The 25000-nt window shown below is 39.8% G+C and overlaps 1 protein-coding gene and 1 non-coding gene across 4 annotated transcripts in view; one reads left to right on the plus strand and one right to left on the minus strand.

Annotated features, from left to right (window-relative positions):
• Positions 1-25000, plus strand: part of LOC123503546 (neural-cadherin-like) — a 207771-nt gene that overhangs the window by 141713 nt on the left and 41058 nt on the right. For 2 of the 3 annotated variants that reach the window (XM_045253399.1, XM_045253400.1), the window contains exons 3-8: positions 20784-21361; positions 22970-23138; positions 23433-23555; positions 23852-23937; positions 24271-24409; positions 24716-24733. In XM_045253399.1, the coding sequence (XP_045109334.1) occupies positions 20784-21361; positions 22970-23138; positions 23433-23555; positions 23852-23937; positions 24271-24409; positions 24716-24733 (1113 nt within the window). Of the gene's footprint in view, positions 1-20783; positions 21362-22969; positions 23139-23432; positions 23556-23851; positions 23938-24270; positions 24410-24715; positions 24734-25000 lie in introns of those variants that run through there. The other variant, XM_045253401.1, reaches the window with a different exon arrangement.
• Positions 9621-9732, minus strand: LOC123503883. Its single transcript, XR_006674637.1, has one exon. It is a non-coding gene; the product is annotated as a small nucleolar RNA SNORA23 (small nucleolar RNA).

The raw sequence follows: 25000 nt of genomic DNA on the forward strand, positions 1-25000 counted from the left end.
AGAGAGAGAGAGAGAAAGAGGAAAATAAGTAGCAAGAGCTCATTATAAAAGTACCTTCTCCAATAGGTCAGGGCTTGACAGGAGGGCGTTCCACTTCCGTATCGACGAACAAGACGCTGAATGTCGCTCAATACTCAAGTACGTAACATCCCGGCACAAGAAGTCCCTCATGGATGATCACCAGTCCAGGGAATGTCGTGAAAGCGTCTTTGTTTGGAGACATTTTGTTTTAACGAATTTTTGTTTATCGATGCAATTACCTGCGTGTTGTGATGAAAAATAAATACACTTTTTTATTTGACTTTTTATTCTGAGCTGAGCAAAGTGAGAGAACGTGTTTTTCTTCTTTTCTTTCTGTGTAATTATTAGTCAATTTAGATTTCTTATTTTACATTTACCTTTCTATTTTAAGATTATTGTATATTCATATTTTGGTGTGTCACATCTTTCTTTAACTGCCCATGCGTAGCACAGTATTACTTGAATAATTGTCATGAGCGTCTCACAAATAAATACGTGTTTTTGAGCCTCCAATTATTTTCGTGTATTCCACGAGTAGTTTTTTTTTTTTCATGAAATTGCATTTAGATCTGCTTGCCGCATGTTGCCTTTTTTGATTGCCTGTGCTACCACATAAGCTTTTTACTTTTACTTAAACGTTATAGCGAAATGTTTTAACAATTATGTCCTCGTTGTTTTTCTCATGATATTAAACATTGAGAACTTAAGATTAGTGACCCGTCAGGTAACATGCCCTGAGGATGGTGTACAACAGAGAGAGAGAGAGAGAGAGAGAGAGAGAGAGAGAGAGAGAGAGAGAGAGAGAGAGAGAGAGAGAGAGAGAGAGAGAGAGAGAGAGAGAGAGAGAGAGAGAGAGAGAGAGAGAGAGAGAGAGAGAGAGAGAGAGAGAGAGAGAGAGAGAGAGAGAGAGAGAGAGAGAGAAGTAAATGTGTACATCAGCAAACACATTTTAATACTAGAAAAATATCCAACCAGTCTATTTACTGGATAATGCCTTTGCATGTCTTACATGTGGCAGTAGTACCATCAGCAGCACTAGTTGCACCGACGAACATTTTCTTTATGATACAAGATAACACAATGTTATTGAGAATTCCAGTTTTGTTTGTCAATCATTTTAAAGGAAAACGTAAAAAATAAGAGAAAAATGAATGAGTTCACGGAATGGAATTTACCTGTCGATATGTCGGGATACCAGACCATCTCCTCCATGACCAAGGCATTGGTGGCTTCACTGTCAGGTAACGTCCTCCCAAGGGGCATAAGCTGCAGTCCCAGTGGGTGGTAACCTTGATTTGTAGATGACGGGAAAAAAAAGAGAGAGCCAAGTTAACTGTTGTCAGGATGCCCACAGCACGGCAATACTGCCAACACTTCACGCTGGCTGGATTCACATCACCTACATTTTATCTGCCATATTTTAATCTTTTCTCATAGTATTTTTTTTCATGCAGAAATCAATATTATTTTTTATCATTGCTTCTCCGTTTCTGAAAAAAAATCAAAACAGAATTTGCCTCTTTAATTTTCTGCACACCGTAACGTGTAGTGCGAGTATTTGAATGTTCTTTGCCGTGGTTTCGCAGTATTTTAATGAACAACTTGAATTGTGTACCGAGGCAGTGCTAATGGGTTCTCATCCCATGATTAAAAGAATAATAACGTTAACATAATCAGAACAATCAATCTGCAGAAATGTGTATATGAAAAGTTACGAACTATATTGTAATCCTCAGCGTACAGAACGAATATTGAATGTATTTATTGTTACTTTCGGTTCCTTTCCTTATAGAACCTTACTGCTTTTGGTGCTGGGGAGCCAAGGGCCAGGCTGCTGCGCTGAACTTATTTCCTTAGTGTTCACAAGATGTTCTATACTCGTAATGATTCCTGATGTAGCTTTACTACAAGCCCATAAGCTTGACTCATATATATGTAGACATATATATATACACTTTCCTTTGTGTAGATGAGGTCATGATGAAATAATGCTACTGTTGCTGATGTTGTTTTGTTGCCGCTGCTGGTGCTAAAGGTGATGTTGCAGTATCTGAACACATTAAGGCGACAGTTTCGACAAGATGATACCTCTCCCCTTCCCTCCTCCTCCCTCGAGACCAAAACTGAGAAAATTGTGGCGGTGCGGAGAAAGGAGTGGAGGAGACACTCGTTAATGATACAGTGGTGGGAAAGGAGAGTTGTAATGGAGTTCGGGGAGAGGAAGAATGTGTGTGGAGTGGTTAAGTGCCAACAATGTTTTGCTACCCCGCGTCCCGTTAGTTTCCAGGCAGTGACGTTAAATCAAACCATTTAATCTGAGCTAAGGGAGGAAACTAAATGGAAAATGGTGTTTGCAATTATTCATGACCTCGTGAGGAAGTTAAATTTGATAAGAGGGAGACAAGGGATGGAGTGGACGGTTTCACTAGAGGCTGATAGATAACGAATGTAGATAGAGGACTCTTTTTGGACACCATTAGATATAATTATGTATAGTAACTAGTGGAATCGATAGAATTGTAAAGCTTAGAATGAATATGAACGGAGTAATGAGCGTAAAGCAATGAAACTGAGAGGTGAAGCGTGCTTCCGAACACCACCACCACCACTACCAACAAGAAGAAAAATAACAACAAAAACTAACAACAACAACAACAACAACAACAACAAGAACAACACACTGCTACAACTAATCAACGTGTGTGTGTGTGTGTGTGTGTGTGTGTGTGTGTGTGTGTGTGTGTGTGTGTGTTTAAATTAGTGAATTAATTAATCGGATAGAATTACCAGAGCTGTCGAGTCACTGAGTGCATCGTGTTTAAAAAAAAAAAGAGTTGACGTGTTTGAAATTAGGCACTAACTATTTCTTCTATGTGAGTGGTGTAGAAAAAAATCATGTCTATACAGCAATACCTATAACAATAATTAAAACAATATCAAGCAGTTTTCTGTTATACTCTTGGTAACAACTTTTGACGCTAATGTTGATGAAGAGAGCATATGTGCAAATATGAATCTAGGAAGGTAGTCTACAAGTCGACGAGACAGCTTGAATATCTTGCTTTACTCTGTCCAGGCAGGTGAGGAACAAACAAACCTAAGATATGAAACGAATTAAATCAAGCTTGTTTTCATTCCACATCTTCATCGGCAGCTGCTTCACTACCTTAAATAAATCATATATTTTACCGGGATTAATTTCAGTATTAGTTGCTATCGTTATCTTTGTCACCTGGTACAAAAAAAAATAAAAGATCAACTGATTCTTGGAACAAAGAACGTAATTAATTAGATCTTATTCAGGTTACTATTACTGATGAAAAGAATGAGCGTGGTAATGTTTTGTCGAGTGCGAAGCTGAAAATACACGGACGGCTATTTGTGTACTAGCGAAATGAAATGACCCAATAAAGAAACCAGAGCAAGGAAAAACAAAGAACAAGATCAAGTGACAGTATGATGTAATTTGCTGGAATGAACTGTGATAGATGAGCAGCCTTCAGGGAAACGCGAGAAGAGGTGTCAGAGGACCTATTCTTTCAGCAATAGTAAAAATGAATGAAAACATTAGTCCTTCGTGTTCACTTGATGTTCTATATAACAGATCACGTTAGTATAGAAACTCTCGAACACAAGTAATGTTATTAACTAGAAGCCATTATTATGGTGATGCACTTACCGATCATTATTTTAAACATCTTCTGTCAGAAAGATTAATTTGCATAATTACTCATGCACGCTCGCAGGTCATGTTTCGCTAATGACGCACCAAGAGACTGAGGAGTGAAATCTTTACAGTATACTTTTGTGTCTATGATATTTAATTGTAACTATCACAGGAATTACCAGTAGTAAATCCCTTCATTTGAAAAGATACGGTAAACATTACAGAATACTGAGGAAAGATGGAAGCTGCTAATTATTTTTTTTAAGCCCACAGGAGTGCCGACCACTGCCACAATGAAGATATTACTACATTTACTCTGCCACACTACAGTTATCTATTTGTAGTCGCTGTGTGTGTGTGTGTTGGAGATAAGAGAGGAATATCCTTAAGCACTGTTCTGATTTATGCCATGTACAAAACTATCAATCTTGTAGATGTTATAAGCATCTGTTTCTTTTTACTGGCATAAAAAAAAGTAAAATGGATCTTCTCATATGAAGTAAAGAGGAATTAGTTTGAAAAACTTTAGTGTGTGCTATAAACCGAAAATATCACATGCAATTTTGATTGAATCAGCATGAGTGACGCTCGGCCGTGATGGCGGACCTTGTCTCCTGCCACGAGAACAGAGGCATTTATTTTATTTTTCTTTATTTATTTTTTCATATTCTCACAGTACACTTGATGGGCGGGAAAGGACAACAGATATAATTAGGCGTAAAAGATTCATTATATTCGTCCCTTCCTTTCGATGTATTGATAGTGTGTGTTCTCCATACAACAAAATTCATAATTGAGGCATATGCTACAATACTAGGTCTCAGAAAAGAAGCAAATTATATATTGTTTTATATTAACCATTAACAAACTGAAAGTTTTTTTTTCTAATTACTTTTACTGAAAAAAACACTAGTGGCTTTGAACAAAAACTTGCAGCTTTCATTCGGTGCCGGTAGATACAATAAGCGATATTATGTATATTATAGTGCACAGTGATAGTTACTCTTTGTGTTTGCTAGTAACAATGCATTGTAATTGTATAACGGCTCTTATATCTTGGTCATTGCAAGAAGATAAATGAAAAACGAAAAGAAAAAAAAAAGAAAAGAGAAACATATATATCAGAAATCTTTGAACTTGTTCGCAAAATAACTCGGTAATTTCTCCTCATTACAGAATCCTAGTGATCCTTTTTACCTGTGTGGTGTCTGAAGTAGCGTGGCCTTTACATACGCGACCCTACCTTTCCTCCTCCCTTACACCTTATCCTGACTCTTGGATATACTCTAATTTATAATGTCTGGAAATTTACATGATACCTTTTTCTTTGTTCATAATGTTAGTATGAATTTGTGATGAAGCAGGTGTATTCTCTCTCTCTCTCTCTCTCTCTCTCTCTCTCTCTCTCTCTCTCTCTCTCTCTCTCTCTCTCTCTCTCTCTCTCTCTCTCTCTCTCTCTCTCTCTCTCTCTCTCTCTCTCTCTCTCTCTCAGGACCTTTAGAGTGAGTGAGTAACATAAATCTAGATACTCTACATGCCTTCCATTTGAATGTTTGTGAGAGACGGGGCCACTGCAGGGATAAAGTAAGGCAAGGACTAGATTTATGAGACGCATTTACGTACGCAAGGCTAAAAAATAATGCAGCATGGTCTTCACAACGTGTTTCGTCCTAAATCTTTGTTTGCTCAAAGATGCAAGTATTTGAGCCGTGGTAAGGGATTCTAGTGTTGTTGTTTTTTCCTTTTTTTTTGGTACGTTGAAATGTAACATGTATCACCACATTACATTTGGGGTTCTTTAATTTGTTTTCCATGTATTAATTCAGTCTTCCTTCCCAGCCGCTCTTCCTTTTCAGTTTGTCCTTTTTTTTTCGTCCTCTTTTTCTTTTCGTTTCGGGAAGTTAAGACCACTCCAATTTACTCCTTTTGTAATTTCTCCTTCACACTTTCTTTTCTCACATTCATCTTTCTCTTTTCTTTCCTTCTACCTCCTCCTCCTCCTCCTCCTACTCACTTTCACGCCTCCTCACCACACTTCTAGGTATCACGAGACAGTATTTAGGTTTCAACTGCCATAATTCCCTGCCACACTTTCCATCCTGCTGCTCTCCTTGTGTCCATCCACGCTCAGGTGAATCACTAAGGGACGGCGACACACACACACACACACACACACACACACACACACACACACACACACACACACACACACACACACACTGTTGCTGGAGGTCTGAGGTGGTGTGTTACAGTAACTGAGTCGTTGATCATAGCGATTACCTGAAGACATGATCGTTTCTGCTTGTTGTGTCCATCCTCCAGAATGAATTTAGTTTCCATCTCGGGAAGTAAGAACTTAGTGTTCCCTTCGCGGCGTGCCTGGTGCGTAGCTTGCCCGAAGAAATAAGTCCCAGTTAGCTACGTATTGAAGAAAGGCACATGTAAATCCTTGGTGGTATATATTTCATACACTACTGAACGATACTTTGTCAGATGCTCACTGATACATTGGTTTTATTCAAGAGTTTGTGTAACGTAGTGTTACTGATGTGCGTGTATTTTGGAGGAAATATTAATCACGTTTCGTTGGATAGTATTAGAGGCAATATAATATGAGGTATTAGCAATTATAATTCAATGCCTATTTTTTGATGTAGACACGTCAGTCATTCTGGACGAGTGGCGGGGACAAATCTTCCCTGATCTATGGTCATATATTTCATTTGTTTATTTTATGAAAAAATATTGTTTCCAACATATTATGACAAATGAAAGCATTACGCCAATACTACTGCAGCATTAGCCGTTACACATTACACACGTCCCGCCAAATGTAACACTATGTACTCATTCTGAAAATAGACTACCAAAAGCTAGAGCACAGCATGTTATTTAAGTCCAGTGAAGTTTCCCAGTGATTATAACAAGGGAAACTGTGCTCACCTTCAGGAGGAGACCAGAAACACTCACGGTTCTGTTTTGATCACGACACCTGCGTTTTAGCACCGTAGTGGGAAAAGTGTTATTATTTTGATTTACGTGTGTTTATCAAGAACAGAAATATAATGACGTATTGCGAATGTGATGAAACAATTGGGACTACTAGTGTGTGTGTGTGTGTGTGTGTGTGTGTGTGTGTGTGTGTGTGTGTGTGTGTGTGTGTGTGTTGTAACGGTGTCACACAGTAATGGACATTGTATTTGTCAATAATTCTTCAAAGATTATTGCATGTACTTGTCATTAATTCTTTAATTAGTATTACACGTGTATGTATATATGTATGTCGAAATATGGTAACGAGTGTGGCACCAAAGACGGGTGGGGCTGACGGGATCACGATACCCAACGTCACACGAGTCATGAAACTTTTCATAACCTATTTATTGCTATCGATAACTAATCGGTTGCATCTACATTATATTACATAAGTGATTTGCATACTTAACTAATGTATAGTGACTCATATTTCTGCTGTCAGCGCTTTGAAGGCAGCAAGCGTGCTTTGAGCCGGCTCCGGTAGTCAGTCAGCTTGCCGGGGTGTAACGCGTTATAATGTACCGACACAGGTTGTCCCGTATACGCCACACCCTTCTCCAGATCTCTGTATTTATTCTTGAATATATTTATACATAAATACACGTTCATCTTTGATATTCACCTGAAAAACCACAGAAACTCAACCAAGTACTTTATCTACAACAGAGAGCTAAGACCTAATTAATAGCATCCCGGGGTAATTGATAATTCTAAATACCCCGCCGGAACAGTGTGTGTGTCTGTGTGTGTGTGTGTGTGTGTGTGTGTGTGTGTGTGTGTGTGTGTGTGTGTGTGTGTGTGTGTGTGTGTGTTTGCATGCGCGTTCGTTCTTGCTTCTGAGAGAGAGAGAGAGAGAGAGAGAGAGAGAGAGAGAGAGAGAGAGAGAGAGAGAGAGAGAGAGAGAGAGAGAGAGAGAGAGAGACTAATAGACGTACAAATCGCATGGATAAATAGAGACAGACTGAGATACACGGAGAGACAAACAGACAGACAGACAGCCATACTCAGTTACAAACGAGATTGAATGTCAAGCTTTTTATAGAGAACGGTTGCTTATCAAAGGGCATTCGGTGTATACTGTGGCTCCATACAAGTCTAATGGTGTTTTCATTGCGCCAACACTTTTCCAGTCGTGTTTTGGTCATTGAATCTGCGAGGGTGCACCCCGCGCTACTTCCTGCGACCTGCACTTGAAAGCAAATATCTGAATTTTGGTTTGTTAATTATCTTATTGTAATTGGTAAGTAATTGCTGTTTTTACTAGATATGTAAACAATTTAGTTTTTGCTCAAAACAAAAAAAATATGTATGAAGGTAATTTTAAATGTCAAGAGATTCAAAATTATTTATTTTTTTTTTTATAATTACTCTTGTCTGCATCAGAACATTTGGTCACCTCGTGTCCATCAAATCTTTTCTTCACGAGGCGCGGGTGATATTATTCGTGGTTCTAGTGAGCAACACTTTTATTTTGTTGTTAGACATTAATTTCAATGAAAGGGATTTCCTTTGAGCAGGTGGTATGTAATGCGAGACACGAATGCTCGATTAAAGGTCCTTGATTAGCGGTCTGTGCTTTGTTCTCTGTAATTCAGACGTTACTGATGATCTCATTTCATTTCTAGTTCCGGGTAACCAATAATCTTGGTATCAATGAATTCGCTCCCAGTTAACATGCAACCTGATGAAGGAAGATTTTGAGTTTCCATGTAAGAATGTTGTGTAACACGTTGCACTTTGAAGGAGACGGCAACATTTTCATTTTATTTTTCTGGTATAGCGATTATTTATGTGCATGAGCGAAGACAGCTGTGCTTGACTGTCTTTATTTTCCGTGCTGAGAAATAGTTTTGGTAATAGAATTTATTAATGTATAATAGTTTCTAAGTTAATGTATATTGTTAGAGAACAATTGTCATCTGGTAACTGGGATATGTTCTGTACTTAAAGAAGAACCATTATGTAAGGTCAATCTATTATTTTCAGTTCTTTGGGATGCAGCATAGAAAAAAAATATCACATTGAAATAAAATAAAACACTTTAAACTCCTTTCCGACTGATACATGATTTTTACATCAATATTCTTCTTCTTTTCTTATTAAATTGCTTGTAAACTTAGAGGAAAATTTTAATAGCAATTTTTTCTTTTTTTTCTCTACAGATCCGGACTTGTGCTGGAAATAAAAAGAATTTCATATTTTGTATTTGATAAATGGGATGTGTCCTTTACTTAAGCAGAAAATGACTCACTGTTTCACGTTTTCATTTAATTTTGTTCCCTCAATAATGTTGGAGGGCAGCATTCAGTCGCAGAAATATTTTAACGGGTTATTCGTTTTCCCTGTTTTGTTTAATGCTGTGTGTCTCAATAATGGAAGTCTGACACTGTTTCAAAACAAAAAAAACTGAGACTCCTTCATGCAGCACAACCGGTCCAATACTACACTGAACCCAACATTTCCTAATCCTGGAATATGTGCAGTTACTATCAAATTTAATTCAGTTACCACATAAAGACGAGAGTACGATTGTATGAAACATTTCCAGCATTGCGAAACAAGTTCAATTATTCTCTCTAAACAACAATAAACCTACGAATCAGTGGATTGCTGTGATAGAAGAAAAAATTCCCTTGACGTTATTTTCATTAATTCGCAACATACGTTAATTCCCCGAAAGAAATAAATTGGCCTATGTTTGATTTAGTTGTCAGAGTAGCTTTATTTGTTGCATCCACAGTATTTCCACAGCTGAGAGAAAATTCCACCTTTTACATTGTCCGAAACATCAATTAAGTCAATGAAAATTTCATCCTCCCTTCAATTGTGTCAAAACTCATTACATGTTTCCAATGGATTCAACCCTCTGAATCCCTGTGTGTGTGTGTGTGTGTGTGTGTGTGTGTGTGTGTGTGTGTGTGTGTGTGTGTGTGTGTGTGTGTGTGTGTCTGCAAAACACACACACACACACACACACACACACACACACACACACACACACACACACACACACACACACACACACACACACACACACACACACACACACACACACACACACACAAACAGAGAGAAAGAAACAAACAGACGAGAGAGAGAGAGAGAGAGAGAGAGAGAGAGAGAGAGAGAGAGAGAGAGAGAGAGAGAGAGAGAGAGAGAGATGAGGGGAAAACTTTCAGCATCCATATGAACAGGTTACTTTCCTACTCTGCCATTATCGAAAATGAAACTTTAGCATCGTAATAGAGAAGAAAAAAATGGTAATGAAAATGCCGAACTTAAGAAATTTTCCTCCAAAAAGTCTCCTTTCACGAGCGCGTCAATGTGTCTGAAGTACATATATGGAAGAGAGAAAGCTTACCTATTTGAATACCGGTGCGCCTAAACCATTGAATTTCGTTAACATGTACTTGATGCAAAAATACGACGCTTCACATTCCCTTTATTTTCCACCAAACTAAAGGTAAAAAAGGAGAGAAGAAGAGGATGGAAAAAAAAAACTCCTCACAACAGCTGCCTCTGATAACGTACATATTTTTTCTCTCTTTTTTTAAGGAAATGACAGGAGATGTTTGGTGTGCAGTGAAAGCAAGGTATTGTCTTCATCACAATGCGAGGAGCTGGTGCCAGATGGACGTCCCCTGGTCTCGATTCTTGTGTAGGCGAGTTTTGACGATCAGGTATTATGTGGTGATGATTGATAACGGACTCTTTGTGTGTCTGTCTGTCTGCCTGTGTGTATGTATGTATGAATGTATGTACGTATGTATGTATGTCTCTCTCTCTCTCTCTCTCTCTCTCTCTCTCTCGTAAAAAATATAAGAAACAAATAAAATGTAAATAAAACAGCAATATTAGCAACAACAACAGCAAAAACAGTTATCACCATTATTACTTCTACAACTGGTTTATCTATAATTATTACTACTACTACTATTACTACTACTACTACTACTACTACTACTACTACTACTACTGCTGCTGCTGCTGCTGCTGCTGCTGCTGCTGCTACTACTACTACTACTACTACTACTACTACTACTACTACTACTACTACTACTACTACTACTACTACTTGCCCGTCTATCCTGTATGTTCCCCGCTCCTTGTGTTCTTGTTGTCCTTTAGAGATCGCTCGTTTTGAAGACCGCCGAACCGTCATTTTGTCCTTCATTCCTTGATCAAAAAGCTGCCACGCTGAAAGAAGCCATCCTGCTTTCATTCCGCCGCTGCTCATCAAACAGCGAGAGTAGGGAAAAATGAATGAGTGTTTCCTGTGAGCGTCTTAAGAACTGCAAACTTTACCATTTTAAAGTAAACATGTGATGCTTACTTTCTCACTTTCTAAGAGATGCAATGTAGAATTTCTTGCTTCATTTTTGTCTTGTGATTCTTTTCTTTTATTTTCTTCTAATTTTTCATCCTACAACATTCATCTTAGTCCACCGACGTAGAATACTGGTGGAAAATAATAAAAGGGGTGTTGACTTTTCTAGTTCCAGAAAGTATTATCAGTGGAGCACAGTGCTATGAGGACAATGACACTTACTGTGGTCTGTCTATTCTAAAGTGGCTCCTGAACTCCGAACATATTGTAGTTTATGGATGATATAATTGATCTTATGTGAGTAATACTTGTTTTCTATTGATAAGCACACATATAGCAAGCATAGACTACGGTTTTCAAGATCTGACAACTACACTTTCCCCGGGACACCATTCAGACCGAGACCCAGACAGACTATAGAGCTGTTTGCTTGAGTGAAGTAATGAAAATTTTGCTGACTGATTTTTTTTAACTTTTTTGATACGAAATGCAATGTACTCTTAATAATAAAAAGGATGATTATGATAGACGAGGACATGTCTTTAGAATTTCCATACGTGGTTTCTGTAAGGCAATCAGCAAGGAGACAGGGACGTATTGTTACCTAATGCAATTGTGAAGCGGCAATTTTCAGAACAAGGTGGCATTTTGTCCTGTTTTCATTCATCAATTGTACTGGTCCAAATTTGTAGATCTTAGACGCATCGTATTTTTCTTTCTTCTTTTTTCTTGTTCTTGTTCATGTTCTTGTTCTTGTTTTCTTTCCTCCTCCACCTCCTCCTTCTCCTCCTCCTCCTCCTCCTCCTCCTCCTCCTCCTCCTCCTCTTCCTCCTCCTCCTCTTCCTTTTCCTCCTCCTCTTCTTCTTGTTCTTCTTCTTCTTCTTTTCATTATTATTATTATCATTGTTATTATTATCATTATTATTATTATTATTATTATTATTATTATTATTATTATTATTATTATTATTATTATTATTATTATTATTATTATTATTATTATTATTATTATTATTATTATTGTTATTATTGTTGTTGTTGTTGTTGTTATTATTATTATTATTATTATTATTATTATTATTATTATTATTATTATTATTATTATTATTATTATCATAAATATCATTACTATTGATATTTTAGATCACTGCGGCAAAAGCGCAGTGAGGAAGAATTAGTCCTCCGGCGCACGATGACTGAAAATAGAACGAAAGAAAAAAATACACCAGGCTGTAGATTTCCATCAGCTAAAATATGCATCCCGTAAAAACCTTCTTTGACAATGCCGGCTTTTATTAAATTTCTCGGAATTAGCAATGTGAATTTGAAAACAGTTTTGCCTTTTTTTTTTCCTGTGGCACACTAGAGGGAGAGAGAGCGGGAAATGGGGAAACGGGAGAGATAAGGAGGTTTCAGCGGTTACCTGAATCCTCTTGACACATTGTGACGTGGGCAAGAATACATTGCCCTCGTTGGTATCCTCCCTTGGACATAAACCAGCGTTGTGTTCCCTCTCTTCCTTCCTTCCTTCCTTCCTTCCTCCTTCTCTCGTCCCTCCATGCTTCCCTTCCTCCCTCTCTCCTTCCTGTGTTTCCTTTTTCATTCATCCTTTTTTCTTCCCTCCCTCCTCTTGCGTTATAGAAAACGAAACACAATATTCTGATCCCTCTTTATCTTTTCTTTTTATATATTTTTTTTTACTTCATTATAAATCTAGATAATAATAAGTACTATAACAACAATACGAACAAAAACGATGAATACTGCTAATATTACTACTGCTCTTACTACAATGTCTCACCTACAAATACCACCACCATTGTTGCTAATGTTTTCGTCCCCTTCCTTCTCTTCATTCCCTGATTTTATACACCAGCCAGTGACCGCCACACCTTGAGCGACGATCCTCCCCTGAACCTGTGAACCCTCCTCCTTTACCCTCCCACCGGACATTCTCCACCTACTTTCCTCAAACCGATGTCTTTTCTTGTCATTTTCCTTCCTAACTTGGTGCGCTTCTCATTTCCTTCCCTCCTTTCTTTTCCCTCCCACATCCCCTCTCTCTCTCTCTCTCTCCCTTCACCGCAACTCCTTTCCATAATAGCATCGTCCCCGAGACCTGCCCTGAGTCGTGTTGGCATATTTCTGTGTGTCTCTATTTGTTTCCACGCCGTGTCAGGTAGGCGAAAGTCACACGGTTTTCTTGGGTGCCTTGCAGAGGTGCTAAATTAATATTGTTTTGCTTGCATTGATGGACTCACACCTATAAGTGAATAAATTAAACTTGATATTTGTAGAGCAGGAAGTAGAAGGTAATGGATGCACAGGCACGGAAAGGTCACCCAGAATTCCTAGGAACAAATGTTAAAGTGTAAACGTCGAAGATGTTGATTAATTCATTAAATTTCAGTCGAGTTGGATGTAATGAAAAGGACAGTGAGAAAAGACTGCTGTTCTCTTGAAATTACGTAAAATTAGGTAAGTGTATTGCAGAAGCGAATATTTCATTTATATAATTTACTGAGTGTTAGTAAGGTTTTATGTTGGTATGTTTTTGTTTATATAAAGTTTGAAACATTTACTGAAGTTACCTGGAGAATGAGCAGCTTGTAAAAGTGTAACGTATGTAAAACCTCACCTTCGAGAAAAGAATGAAAATTGTTTCGAGGAAGGTGAAACTGCCAGTGAAATGTTCGTAATTGTAATTGTGACATCTCCAGTACAACTTGGCGTTAGCTATGATTATCATTTCAGTGACACTGTCAGTAAAGAAAAATGGAGGAAGAAATAAAAAAATCCTATATATACAAACCCTGCTAAGCGAACGTTACCTTTGTGAGCGTTAATGAAGGTGGCTGTGGTGTCCTCAAAACACCTGAGTACACTGCTGATGCGGAGGAGAACCAGAACAAAGCCGCAGCGCCATTGGTGTCAAGACGTATGGTGCGTCGGGAGTGTAGGAAACAAGACAGCCGTGCTCGCGGTGTTATGGTAATCGGGTCTTCCATCCTGAGATAGCACTGCAGAGGTGCCTCATCTCTCCGCGAGGAATTCTCTTTAGTACCATATTCTTTATCTATCACGTGGTTTATGTTCCTCTTTACCATGCCAGCAAGATAAACCCAACCTGCTTAGCGCCCCTCAGCTTCTCTCTCGTCCAACAGCCAGGCACTTACTCCCCCATTCATCCTCCCACACCCCATCTTCTATACCGTTATATACTTGAATCCCTTTCGTGCAACAGCCAGGCACTCACTCTTCCCATTCACACCACCTCAACACCCTCCTCTCACCACACCACCACTCCCCATCTTGTGCACCTTTATATACCTCAATCCCTCCTCAGTAGCTCCCGCAAAGCGATGGCTTATCCTGCTTGAGTATTCCTTTCTTAGCCTCCATTCTTTCCGCCTCATCGCTTTCCACTCGAGGCCAATGTTGGTAGTCCTTATGCTTCTCCTGCTTACCTCGCCCTCCAGTCATTCATACCTAGATAAGGGTCTAAGTGAGGGCTGAGGGAGTACGGCCTACCACTTCACCTCCGATGGTTTACAATATTTACTGATACTTTTCACGAGATTTACTGCATAACCAAAGCATCCCATTTGCATATAAATCGTTCCTCGCCAAGAGAGAGTGAGGAGATATATCCAGGTATTCCTTACGTGGAGGGCGAGAGAGAGAGAGAGAGAGAGAGAGAGAGAGAGAGAGAGAGAGAGAGAGAGAGAGAGAGAGAGAGAGAGAGAGAGAGAGAGAGAGAGAGAGAGAGAGAGAGAGAGAGAGAGAGAGAGAGAGAGAGAGAGGGGCAGACGACAAATTATCTTGCAGCAATTCATAAGTTAGTCATGTGATTTCATCCATTTTTTTGACCTAGTTAATAAAACACCTTTGTGTTTTCCGAGCTTATGAAAAGGTGAAAAGTTTTATCCAACGGAGAGATTGTCTTACACCGCTGTTATCTTTCACATTCTCATACATTAAGCGTAACATTTTTGACTCTCTCTCTCTCTCTCTCTCTCTCTCTCTCTCTCTCTCTCTCTCTCTCTCTCTCGCATAGCAGTATTCAGTTCAGCATTCCTCTTGCAGTCAGCCTTTCCCCTCATCAGTAACACCTACATAATCTCCAGTCAAGATGAACCCCTCGCCTCGCTTCGCCTCGCCTCGCCTCACCTTTCTTTGCTATGGAAATCTCACCCCACGCCGCGTGTTGAAATGACGTGAGTTAGCAGCAGGTGCACCCGTCATCACTTCTTTTTCCCTCACATTTTTATCCTTTTCTTTATACACCCTCACAATTCAGAGTCGATGCGATACGTCCACCGAAGCTTTCCTCACCTGAATACATTACCTACGTATCGTACTTGTTCCTCATGCCACAATTTCAAAAAGCGCAAGGCCACGTCTGCCAATCAGGCTCTACACACACACTCTCACACACACATACACGCACACGGCTACTCTCGTTATATAGACGCTACATGTACAGGCATAATAAGTACGAATCCCTCTGCTTTTTATTTTTTTTCCCTTCCATTTCTTTACTCCTAGTTTTCTCTGGTTGCTGTTTCTCTTTTTGTGATCATTGCTTTTCACGCTGTATCCCGACCATCCCCCTCCTAGGATTCCCACGGGGTGCCACAGCGGGGAGGAAGAGGGTGTATGGAGGCAAAGCAGGCATTTTCTCTCTCTCTCTCTCTCTCTCTCTCTCTCTCTCTCTCTCTCTCTCTCTCTCTCTCTTGCCTGCCACTGTCACGAGGTTTTTTTTTTTATTATTCCCTTTATTTCTTCCTTTTTTTTTCATTGTGTGTGTGAGAGGCACAGAAGTTTTCGTATTTCCTGACATGATGTTGAGCTACTGTTGATTGCAAGCACACGTGTGGGCGTTTAGTAAGTGTGTGTGTGTGTGTGTGTGTGTGTGTGTGTGTGTGTGTGTTTGATACGTGCGTTTGACAGATGTGAGGGTGTTTGGTAAATGCTTGCGTGAGGTTTTCAGTAAATGTTTGTGTGTGTGTGTGTGTGTGTGTGTGTGTGTGTGTGTGTGTGTGTGTGTGTGTGTGTGTGTGTGTGTGTGTGTGTGTGTGTGTGTGTGTGTGTGTGTGTGTGTGTGTGTGATAAGATGGTGTGTCTACCCGTTTGATGAGTAAGATGGACGTAGCGGCTGGTGGGAAATAACAACTGCAGGCAGTGATGATGAATTAAACAGCTCATGGTTCACTGCGAGTTGGCCCACAGATAAGCCGCAGGTTGTTTATGCCTCACGATTACTTACTGAAATAAATGCAACCGTATGAATGTGGAGTATGATATGACCCGGCGCACACCATAGCCGGCCATTTAGTCTCACTCATGCACGGGTTGATATTTGGATGGTTCTCTGGTGCCGGGGACGTGCGGTGATCGGGTTGTTAGATATATCCAGGTATTCCTTACGTGAGTTGAAAGGAAGGAAAAGAACACCTGCCATGATGAATTACCTGAATGCTTTATAAATATGATGCATAACTGCCTGATCGCAAAAGTGATTACGTATACATACAGAACTTGCATAGAAGGGAGAGACTGTGCTATAGAAGAATGTAAAGAAAGGGAGAAAAAAGGTATTGAGTGGATATAAAAAGTAGAAGCAGGGAAACAGGCTGAAAGTGATAATATATACACATAGATCTTGCATATGAGAGAGAAACTGTGCTTGTGAAAAATTTAAAGAAACTGAATTGAAGGTATTGAGTGGAGGTAAAAAGTGAAATCAGGGAAATAGCAACGTAATGGCGGTGGATATTCTGTCTTTAGAAAGGTGACTGATGTGGGCTTTTAATGAATCAAGAATAGAAAAAAACACGACGCGATGTAGAAAAAGTGTCTCTCTCGAAAAAAAAGGAAAAAATATGAGGTTTGTGATAGACGCGTCCAGGGATATCAGCATTGTTCACTTGTTTTCCTCCTATCCCTTCTCTTCTCACCTCTTCTCTCTCCAGTCCTTGCCTTTCTTCTTTCTCGCCACTTTCATTTATCTCTCTTCTTGCTTTTCCTTCATTCTACCAGTTGCGAGAGGAAAGGGAAAGAAATAAAATGAAAGACAGTGGAATTTCATTAATTAAGTTTTCTAATATATATGGACAAAAGACTGTACGAAAAAAAAAATAATGAGAGAAATGAATGACATATTGTTTACACACACACACACACACACACACACACACACACACACACACACACACACACACACACACACACATACGTAATTCTTGCACTTGCTTATCTATTTATTGATTTGTAGTATCCACATTTGTATTGTGTTTGAGCGTCGCATCGCTGGAGGATAACTCGGTGACGTCAAGAGATAAGGAATGAGCGTGGCCTGATCGATCCGCAGAATCCCTGAGAGGTCCTTGACGGGGCGACTTGATGGAAAGACTCCCCTCACGAAATCTACCTGTCGCACATCCTTTCCCTATCCTCTTACTCACCACACGGCGCCTCACTCTGCTCCTTCCTCTCCTCATCTCACCTCAGGCTATTCCCTCCACTTATCTCTCCTCTCATCTCTCCTCTCTTCTCTCCATCCTTCCCTTAGTGTTTTTTCAAATCATTGCGGTTCATTTCCTTAATTTCTTTTTCTATAGACCGTTTATGCACGTACCTCACTCCATATGTTTCTCTCTCTCTCTCTCTCTCTCTCTCTCTCTCTCTCTCTCTCTCTCTCTCTCTCTCTCTCTCTCTCTCTCTCTCTCTCTCTCTCTCTCTCTCTCTCTCTCTCTCTCTCTCTCTCTCTCTCTCTCTCTCTCTCTCTCTCTCGACCAGCTCTACGACCAGCCTCCTAAACCTTCCTCGCCTCTCAGGTCATCCTAATCTCTCTCTCTCTCTCTCTCTCTCTAGCCCTTGCTCTCGTCCATGCTCTCGCTCTCACTTGCTCTATCTCTCGCAGTGCAGCTCATCCTGACTAATTCCATCCTCAGTGCAAGACCAGACTCCCACCAGCTCAACACTCACCGCTCACTTGCCACAGTTTGCACCGGGGAGGATAACACGCTCCTCTTGTGTGTGTGTGTGTGTGTGTGTGTGTGTGTGTGTGTGTGTGTGTGTGTGTGTGTGTGTGTGTGTGTATGTGTGGCCTGTATTCAGAAATGCCTTGCTCTCTCACCACAATAATTTTCCAAGGCCACAGAGACGATTATTCAGGTTTTCGAGACAGTTTCTCCTTTTAATTTACTTGTCAATCTTCTCAATCCATAGCAAGGACCATAAGAATATCCTTGAAAACACGAGATCTTCAACTAGAGCCTTTGGTAAATAGTGATAGTGAGAGGGAAAAGAGTTTCAGTCAGAATACAGGCCTCTATGTGTGTATTTGTGTCAGTGTGTGTGTGTGTGTGTGTGTGTGTGTGTGTGTGTGTGTGTGTGTGTGTGTGTGTGTGTGTGTGTGTGTGTGTGTGTGTGTGTGTGTGTGTGTGTGTGTGTGCAATCTTGCTTCCACAAATACAATACCAAGAAAGATTATCCACAATCCCTCACCCTTGACCAGTTGTGCACGTCATACATCCGTCACTCCTCACTAAACTATGACTATCCGAGAACTGCTTGTCCTTACTCCAACCTCGCCACTGACACCTACGTTACTCTATTGTTGGCAGGTCTTTTAATGTATAGTGATGTGTAAGATAAGTTTATTTGCTATTACGACAGTGAAAGTAGCATGTTTTTAGTTATATTTTGTCTGGATATCTATGTAAAACCACTCTTTTCCTCCTCTGCTCTTACTTTTGTTCCTCTTTCTCTTCCTCTTTCCCCTTCTGGTTCCTCGGTCACCTTTTACTCCGTCCCCAGTCTCCTCTTCCTGCCTCGTTCCGTCTTGTTAAGTGTTTCGTGCAGACTTAGACACATGTTAAGGTCCTCGTCTCCACACTTCACGTCCTCCAGCCTCTCTCTCTCTCTCTCTCTCTCTCCTCCGTTGCGATTTACGAGGAAGTTAAGTGACGAGTTTGGCAAAGCAGTGTCCCGGCGGATTTGTTGGTCAGGGATTCAGGGTAGATGGGGGTGATGGTGGTAGTGGTGGTGCTGGTGGTGGTGTGTGAAATAACAATGATTCTGTTACATATTTTGATAGTGATGACATTTTTTATTACCATTATTATTATTATATGTTATTGTTATTGTTATTTTTCATATTCTTACTCACTGAATCTCTCTCTCTCTCTCTCTCTCTCTCTCTCTCTCTCTCTCTCTCTCTCTCTCTCTCTCTCTCTCTCTCTCTCATGTTTTTATCATTCAGCATCTTCATAAGAAACGAGGTTCATTTAACGGGCGTTCGGAATCACAACAGACTGATCCGTATCTCTGGGAAAGGGAAAGAGGAGACGTAAAGTTAAAGGGAAAGGAGATAAGAAAATAATTCAGAGGAATAATGGAGTTCCTGGAGCTCAGTAATCACCTATAATAGTTCACCTCTGAAGAGTCTCCTCACGTGTCAGTAGGTGTTGGCGGAAAAAGTTTTAATGAGTGTTTTTTTTTTTTTTTCTTTTAGCCGGGCTGCCGGTCTCGCTGCTAACTCGGGACTCCTGACTCCTGCGCTATACTTTTAAAATCGAGGATCTGGCCAACAGTAAGTTGGAGGAGGGATAACGGGCAGGGATAGAAAAGAACTAAAATCTGCAAACGCAACACATTGATTTTACGTAAATTGGAATTGGAAATCTTATTAATCCTGAATATCTGTGATGATAAGGTTTTTGAAAAAGAACTAGTTGATGATTTGACTATATATAATATTGTGTTGTATAACCAGACTAAACCATATTAAGGAGGCTTCAAAGAAAAAACAAGAGTTGACAAAAGCGAATTCTTGTACACTGCTGGTTTGAACGTGAGTCCAAGTATTCTTGGTAATATAGGTTTAATGATGTGGTGGAATTTGAGATCAACAATAGATGCGCTGTAATTACTGTTTCTTCCGAGGTAGTGTTTTCATAATCAGTAAACTTGTCAGTCTTGTACAACAATAAGTCACTCATAACAATGACGCACGGTATTTCATATTCACAATCCCCCCAGAGGAATACTAGGCACCGAAGACAGTATCTTTTTGCTTAAAGGTTATTTTTTCATATGCTGATTCAACGGACATGCACGCACGAACGTGTGCAAACATATATGCAAAGTGAAGTTATTGACTATTGACAAGGTCATGCTGGCTATGTGGATGACGTCATCCACTGGCATGGAAATCAGCACAAACATCATCAGTTACGTTTTCCAGTGTTAATTAATTAATAGATTTAATCACCTATATGTTTACCTATGTTGCAAGTTACCAAGTCGCCTCCCACCATCACAGCAATTTTTTGTCTTGGATCACGTATTATTCCAAAGTCGTCTGTGTGAGTGAAACCGGTGTTCGTAAAGCTAGGGGTTAGTTGATGCTAGTCAGTCCTGTTCGACATGTTATGCCTGTTAGATGTATATATATATATATATATATATATATATATATATATATATATATATATATATATATATATATATATATATATATATAGTGAGTGAAGCCAGGAAGTGCCGCTGTCTCACTCCCCAGCTTGAGCCTGGAGGCTATTGATCGATTCTGAGGATGGCCTAGAGCAGCAGGCCTTGCTTGCTCTATCACTCTTGCTACTTCAGCGTCCCTGCGAAAAAAAAGGGTCAACTCTTATTTTTGTTTTTCTTCAAGCGAGTAATATGGCTTCTTTCCGTCCCCAGGTCAGGCGTCCACGCTACACCAGGATGACCTCAGAGAATATAGGATGTGGTGGAAAGACTCCTCCAGAGACTGGAGGGGGAAAGATAGCGAATCTATCGAGGTAACACAGCACGAAACAGAGAAGGTAAGTTTTCCTCTGATGCAGGAGCAACAGCAGCAGCTGCAGAGCTCAGCTCGGCGCCTTACTCCCATAAAACTTCCAAAACACCACCACTGTGAGGCCTTCAACACAAGCATGCCAGGAGACCTTTTGGCCTTCTCCAGACACCACTCTCTGGGAACACAAAGACAGCTAAGATACTCCCATGATGGCCCAACCAAGGCTCGTCGGGGCCACTCAGGCAATCACCATCACAGTTCCTTTCATCGCGACCATTACAGTCATTTTCACAGCTTCAGTCACCGCAAACATCATCAAGGTTTGCAAAGAAAGAGGCGGAGTCATCACAACCTCAAAAAACGTCACCAGAACTCTCAAGCAGAAGGAATCCGCCGCTGGCCGCTCCTGCAGTTCTCGCAGTCTGAGTATCGCCGCACCGTGACGGAAGACTTGCCCCTCCACACCTCCATCCTGACGGTGAGTTTACGCCTTCATTGCAGAGGAGGCTTGTGCCTCTGTAGTGAAAATGAGACGGCATGAAACACTGTACATCCGAGGGTACCATTAAAACTATATTATCTTCCGTCCATGTAATATTGTATTGTTTGTACCTTAAATGCACGCACTCACACACACACACACACACACACACACACACACACACACACACACACACACACACACACACACACACACACACACACACACACACACACACACACACATATATATATATATATATATATATATATATATATATATATATATATATATATATATATATATATATATATATATATATATATATATATATATATATATATATATATATATATATATATATATATCTCTCTCTCTCTCTCTCTCTCTCTCTCTCTCTCTCTCTCTCTCTCTCTCTCTCTCTCTCTCTCTCTCTCTCTCTCTCTCTCTCTCTCTCTCTCTCTCTCTCTCTCTCTCTCTCTCTCTCCATACATACATACATACATACGGGGAATGGCTATCCCTCGAAGTGGTTAAGACTTGTACACTCTACAGTATTCTACGTGAATGGTTCAGTGATGCATGTGGCGGATAAATCTCTCACGCACAGGAATCTGGCCGCACCGGCACTGCGTGAACGATCTCACCAAATTTTATCGATTTTGGTTGAGAGAGAGAGAGAGAGAGAGAGAGAGAAGAGAGAGAGAGATATATATATATATATATATATATATATATATATATATATATATATATATATATATATATATATATATATATATATATATATATATATATATATATATATATATATATATATATATATATATATATATATATATATATATATATATATATATATATATATATATATATATATATATATATATATATATATATATATATATATATATATATATATATATATATATATATATATATATATATATATATATATATATATATATATATATATATATATATATATATATATATATATATATATATATATATATATATATATATATATATATATATATATATATATATATATATATATATATATATATATATATATATATATATATATATATATATATATATATATATATATATATATATATATATATATATATATATATATATATATATATATATATATATATATATATATATATATAATCGCATCTCCAAAGTATCATATCGCTGTCATTTGTTTTAGTCCATCTTTTCTGTAACTGAACAGCCGCTACGGTGTTCGTGATCGGGTACGTGTGTTATTTTTATCCTAGAGCTGTCTATTCCTGAAGAAACGTTCCTGAACTGTTAATGCGCGCGTTACCCTTGCCCTTTTTCGTCCGGCAGTTGGAGTTCCATATTTGATTTTTCAGCCGAAAACCTTACACACACACACACACACACACACACACACACACACACACACACACACACACACACACACACACACACACACACACACACACACACACACACACACACACACACACACACACACACACACACACACACACACACACACACACACACACACACTTTCAGAATATGAGTTCTCCTGTGCATACCTGTAATTGCTGTTGGTGGCAGGTGAGCGTGGAAGGCGCTGGGCCACAGGAGCAAGCACAGCTGCAGTACCATCTCAGTGACACGGAAAACTTTGGTGTCGACGAGGCGGGTGTCATCTACAACCTGCGTCGCCTGGACCACGAGACCTCGGGTGGTCGTTACACGGTGCAGGTCACTGCCGAGCAACGAGGTGAGGAGCTGGGTGGGGCTGGCAGCAAGGCCTGTATGGGATAAGGAGAGAGTGAGGGCTTGGTAGAGTGAAGAGTGGCAAGTGGTGGCTTAGACTGTGAAGGGAGATTGAATCTGAGGAAGGATGGATGTTGCCTTGCTGTATACTGCTAATTTATCTCACTCATTTGCCGATTTTTATGCTTATGAATATATCTACTGCATGTACGAGTGTGCACCTTGCATGTATCTATCATGTGTCACAGATTATTTTATTCTATTTCATTTTTTTATCGTCCTGCACCTCTTGAAACAGGAGGTGGTCGTCGCTGGCCACGACCCGCTGCTGCCGTCATTGTCCAGGTGCAAGACGCCCCTGAGACGCCCACCTTCGACTCCAGCCACTACCACTTCACCATATCAGAGTTCGCACTGAAAGGTGAGACGCGTGGTACTACCACTCGCGCTAAGCAAGTAGCTATATTTTTTTTCTCTCAAATCTGTTAGTGCAGTGTTTATTCATTAATGAATAAACACTGCTTTCATGAATAAATCGATACTACGTAGAGTACTCATCACCACTATAAAATGCCACACATATACCACCTCCACCATGAAGTGAATGTCCTTATTTGTGTATGATTATACTTAATTAGATGTTATAAATGGCGTGACAAACACGTCAGAATGAATAGGAATGTATCAAACATCAAAACTTGTTATTGTCCGTACCAGGCAGCTACGTGGGCCGTGTGAGAGCCAGCGACGACGACAACGACCTTGACCACTACTTCCTAGACGGCGCCGAGCCGGCCAATGCGGTGAGGAGGAAGAGGAGGAGGAAGAGGAGGAGGAGGAGGAGGAGGAGGAGGAGGAGGAGGAGGAGGAGGAGGAGGAGGAGGAGGAGGAGGAGGAGGAGGAGGAGGAGAAGACGATGACATAGGGTAATGTAGACTGAAAACAGTATTATGGAGGAGAAAGGAATTTCAGGGAGTTAGAAAATAGACAGATAGGCAGCCAGAAAGGAAAATGATCATTCATATTATTTCTAAGTATTAATTCACTTAGCATTATTTTTGTAGTATTCCGTTATATAGTCACTTGGTAGAGAAAGACATCACTGACTTAATAATGGTGAACCTCTTCCTGCACAGTTCTCGATAGACCCTGCCTCTGGTGTGGTGACGCTGAGCCAAGCCCCGGACGGCTCTCGCTGGGAGTTTAATTTCCAGGCAGGAGCCTCCGACCGGCATGGCCACGTGGCGCTGGTGCCAGTCACCGTCTACATCCTAGGTGGGTGTGCCGTAGCCCTGTGCTCGCTACTCTCCTTGGTGGTAGTTATCCTGTCTGCCTCTCTCTCCCGCTTTATTATTACGACTATATATGTTTATTTGTATGATATACGTCTATTTGTGAAATTATGAAAGGTATTACCTAAATAGATTTTTTTGCAACTATGTAACATTTCAAAATAGACGATTGGAATCCTCACATAAAGATGAAATAAAACTACACTTCTCACTGAATTCTTACTCATGTTTTTTTTTGTTTGTTTTTTATTAATACTTACATTTTGTTTATGTTTACTCACTCTTACAGCCAGCAACCCATCATATGGTGAGTGATGCACAGCAGTGTGTGTGTGTGTGTGTGTGTGTGTGTGTGTGTGTGTGTGTGTGTGTGTGTGTGTGTGTGTGTGTGTGTGTGTGTGTATGTGTGTGTGTGTGTATGATGAATTATTACAGTTGTGGGACGTCATACCAATGATAAAACATAACCCATTAAATGAGAGGACAAGCTGCTTGCATCTTTCACGACTATCATGAGAAAAGTTTCTCTAATTCATGCAAGTTAATGAAAGTCTATGAATGTTGAATGTATTCG

This window comes from Portunus trituberculatus, chromosome 14, assembly GCF_017591435.1.
Source record: "Portunus trituberculatus isolate SZX2019 chromosome 14, ASM1759143v1, whole genome shotgun sequence".
NCBI lineage: Eukaryota > Metazoa > Arthropoda > Malacostraca > Decapoda > Portunidae > Portunus > Portunus trituberculatus.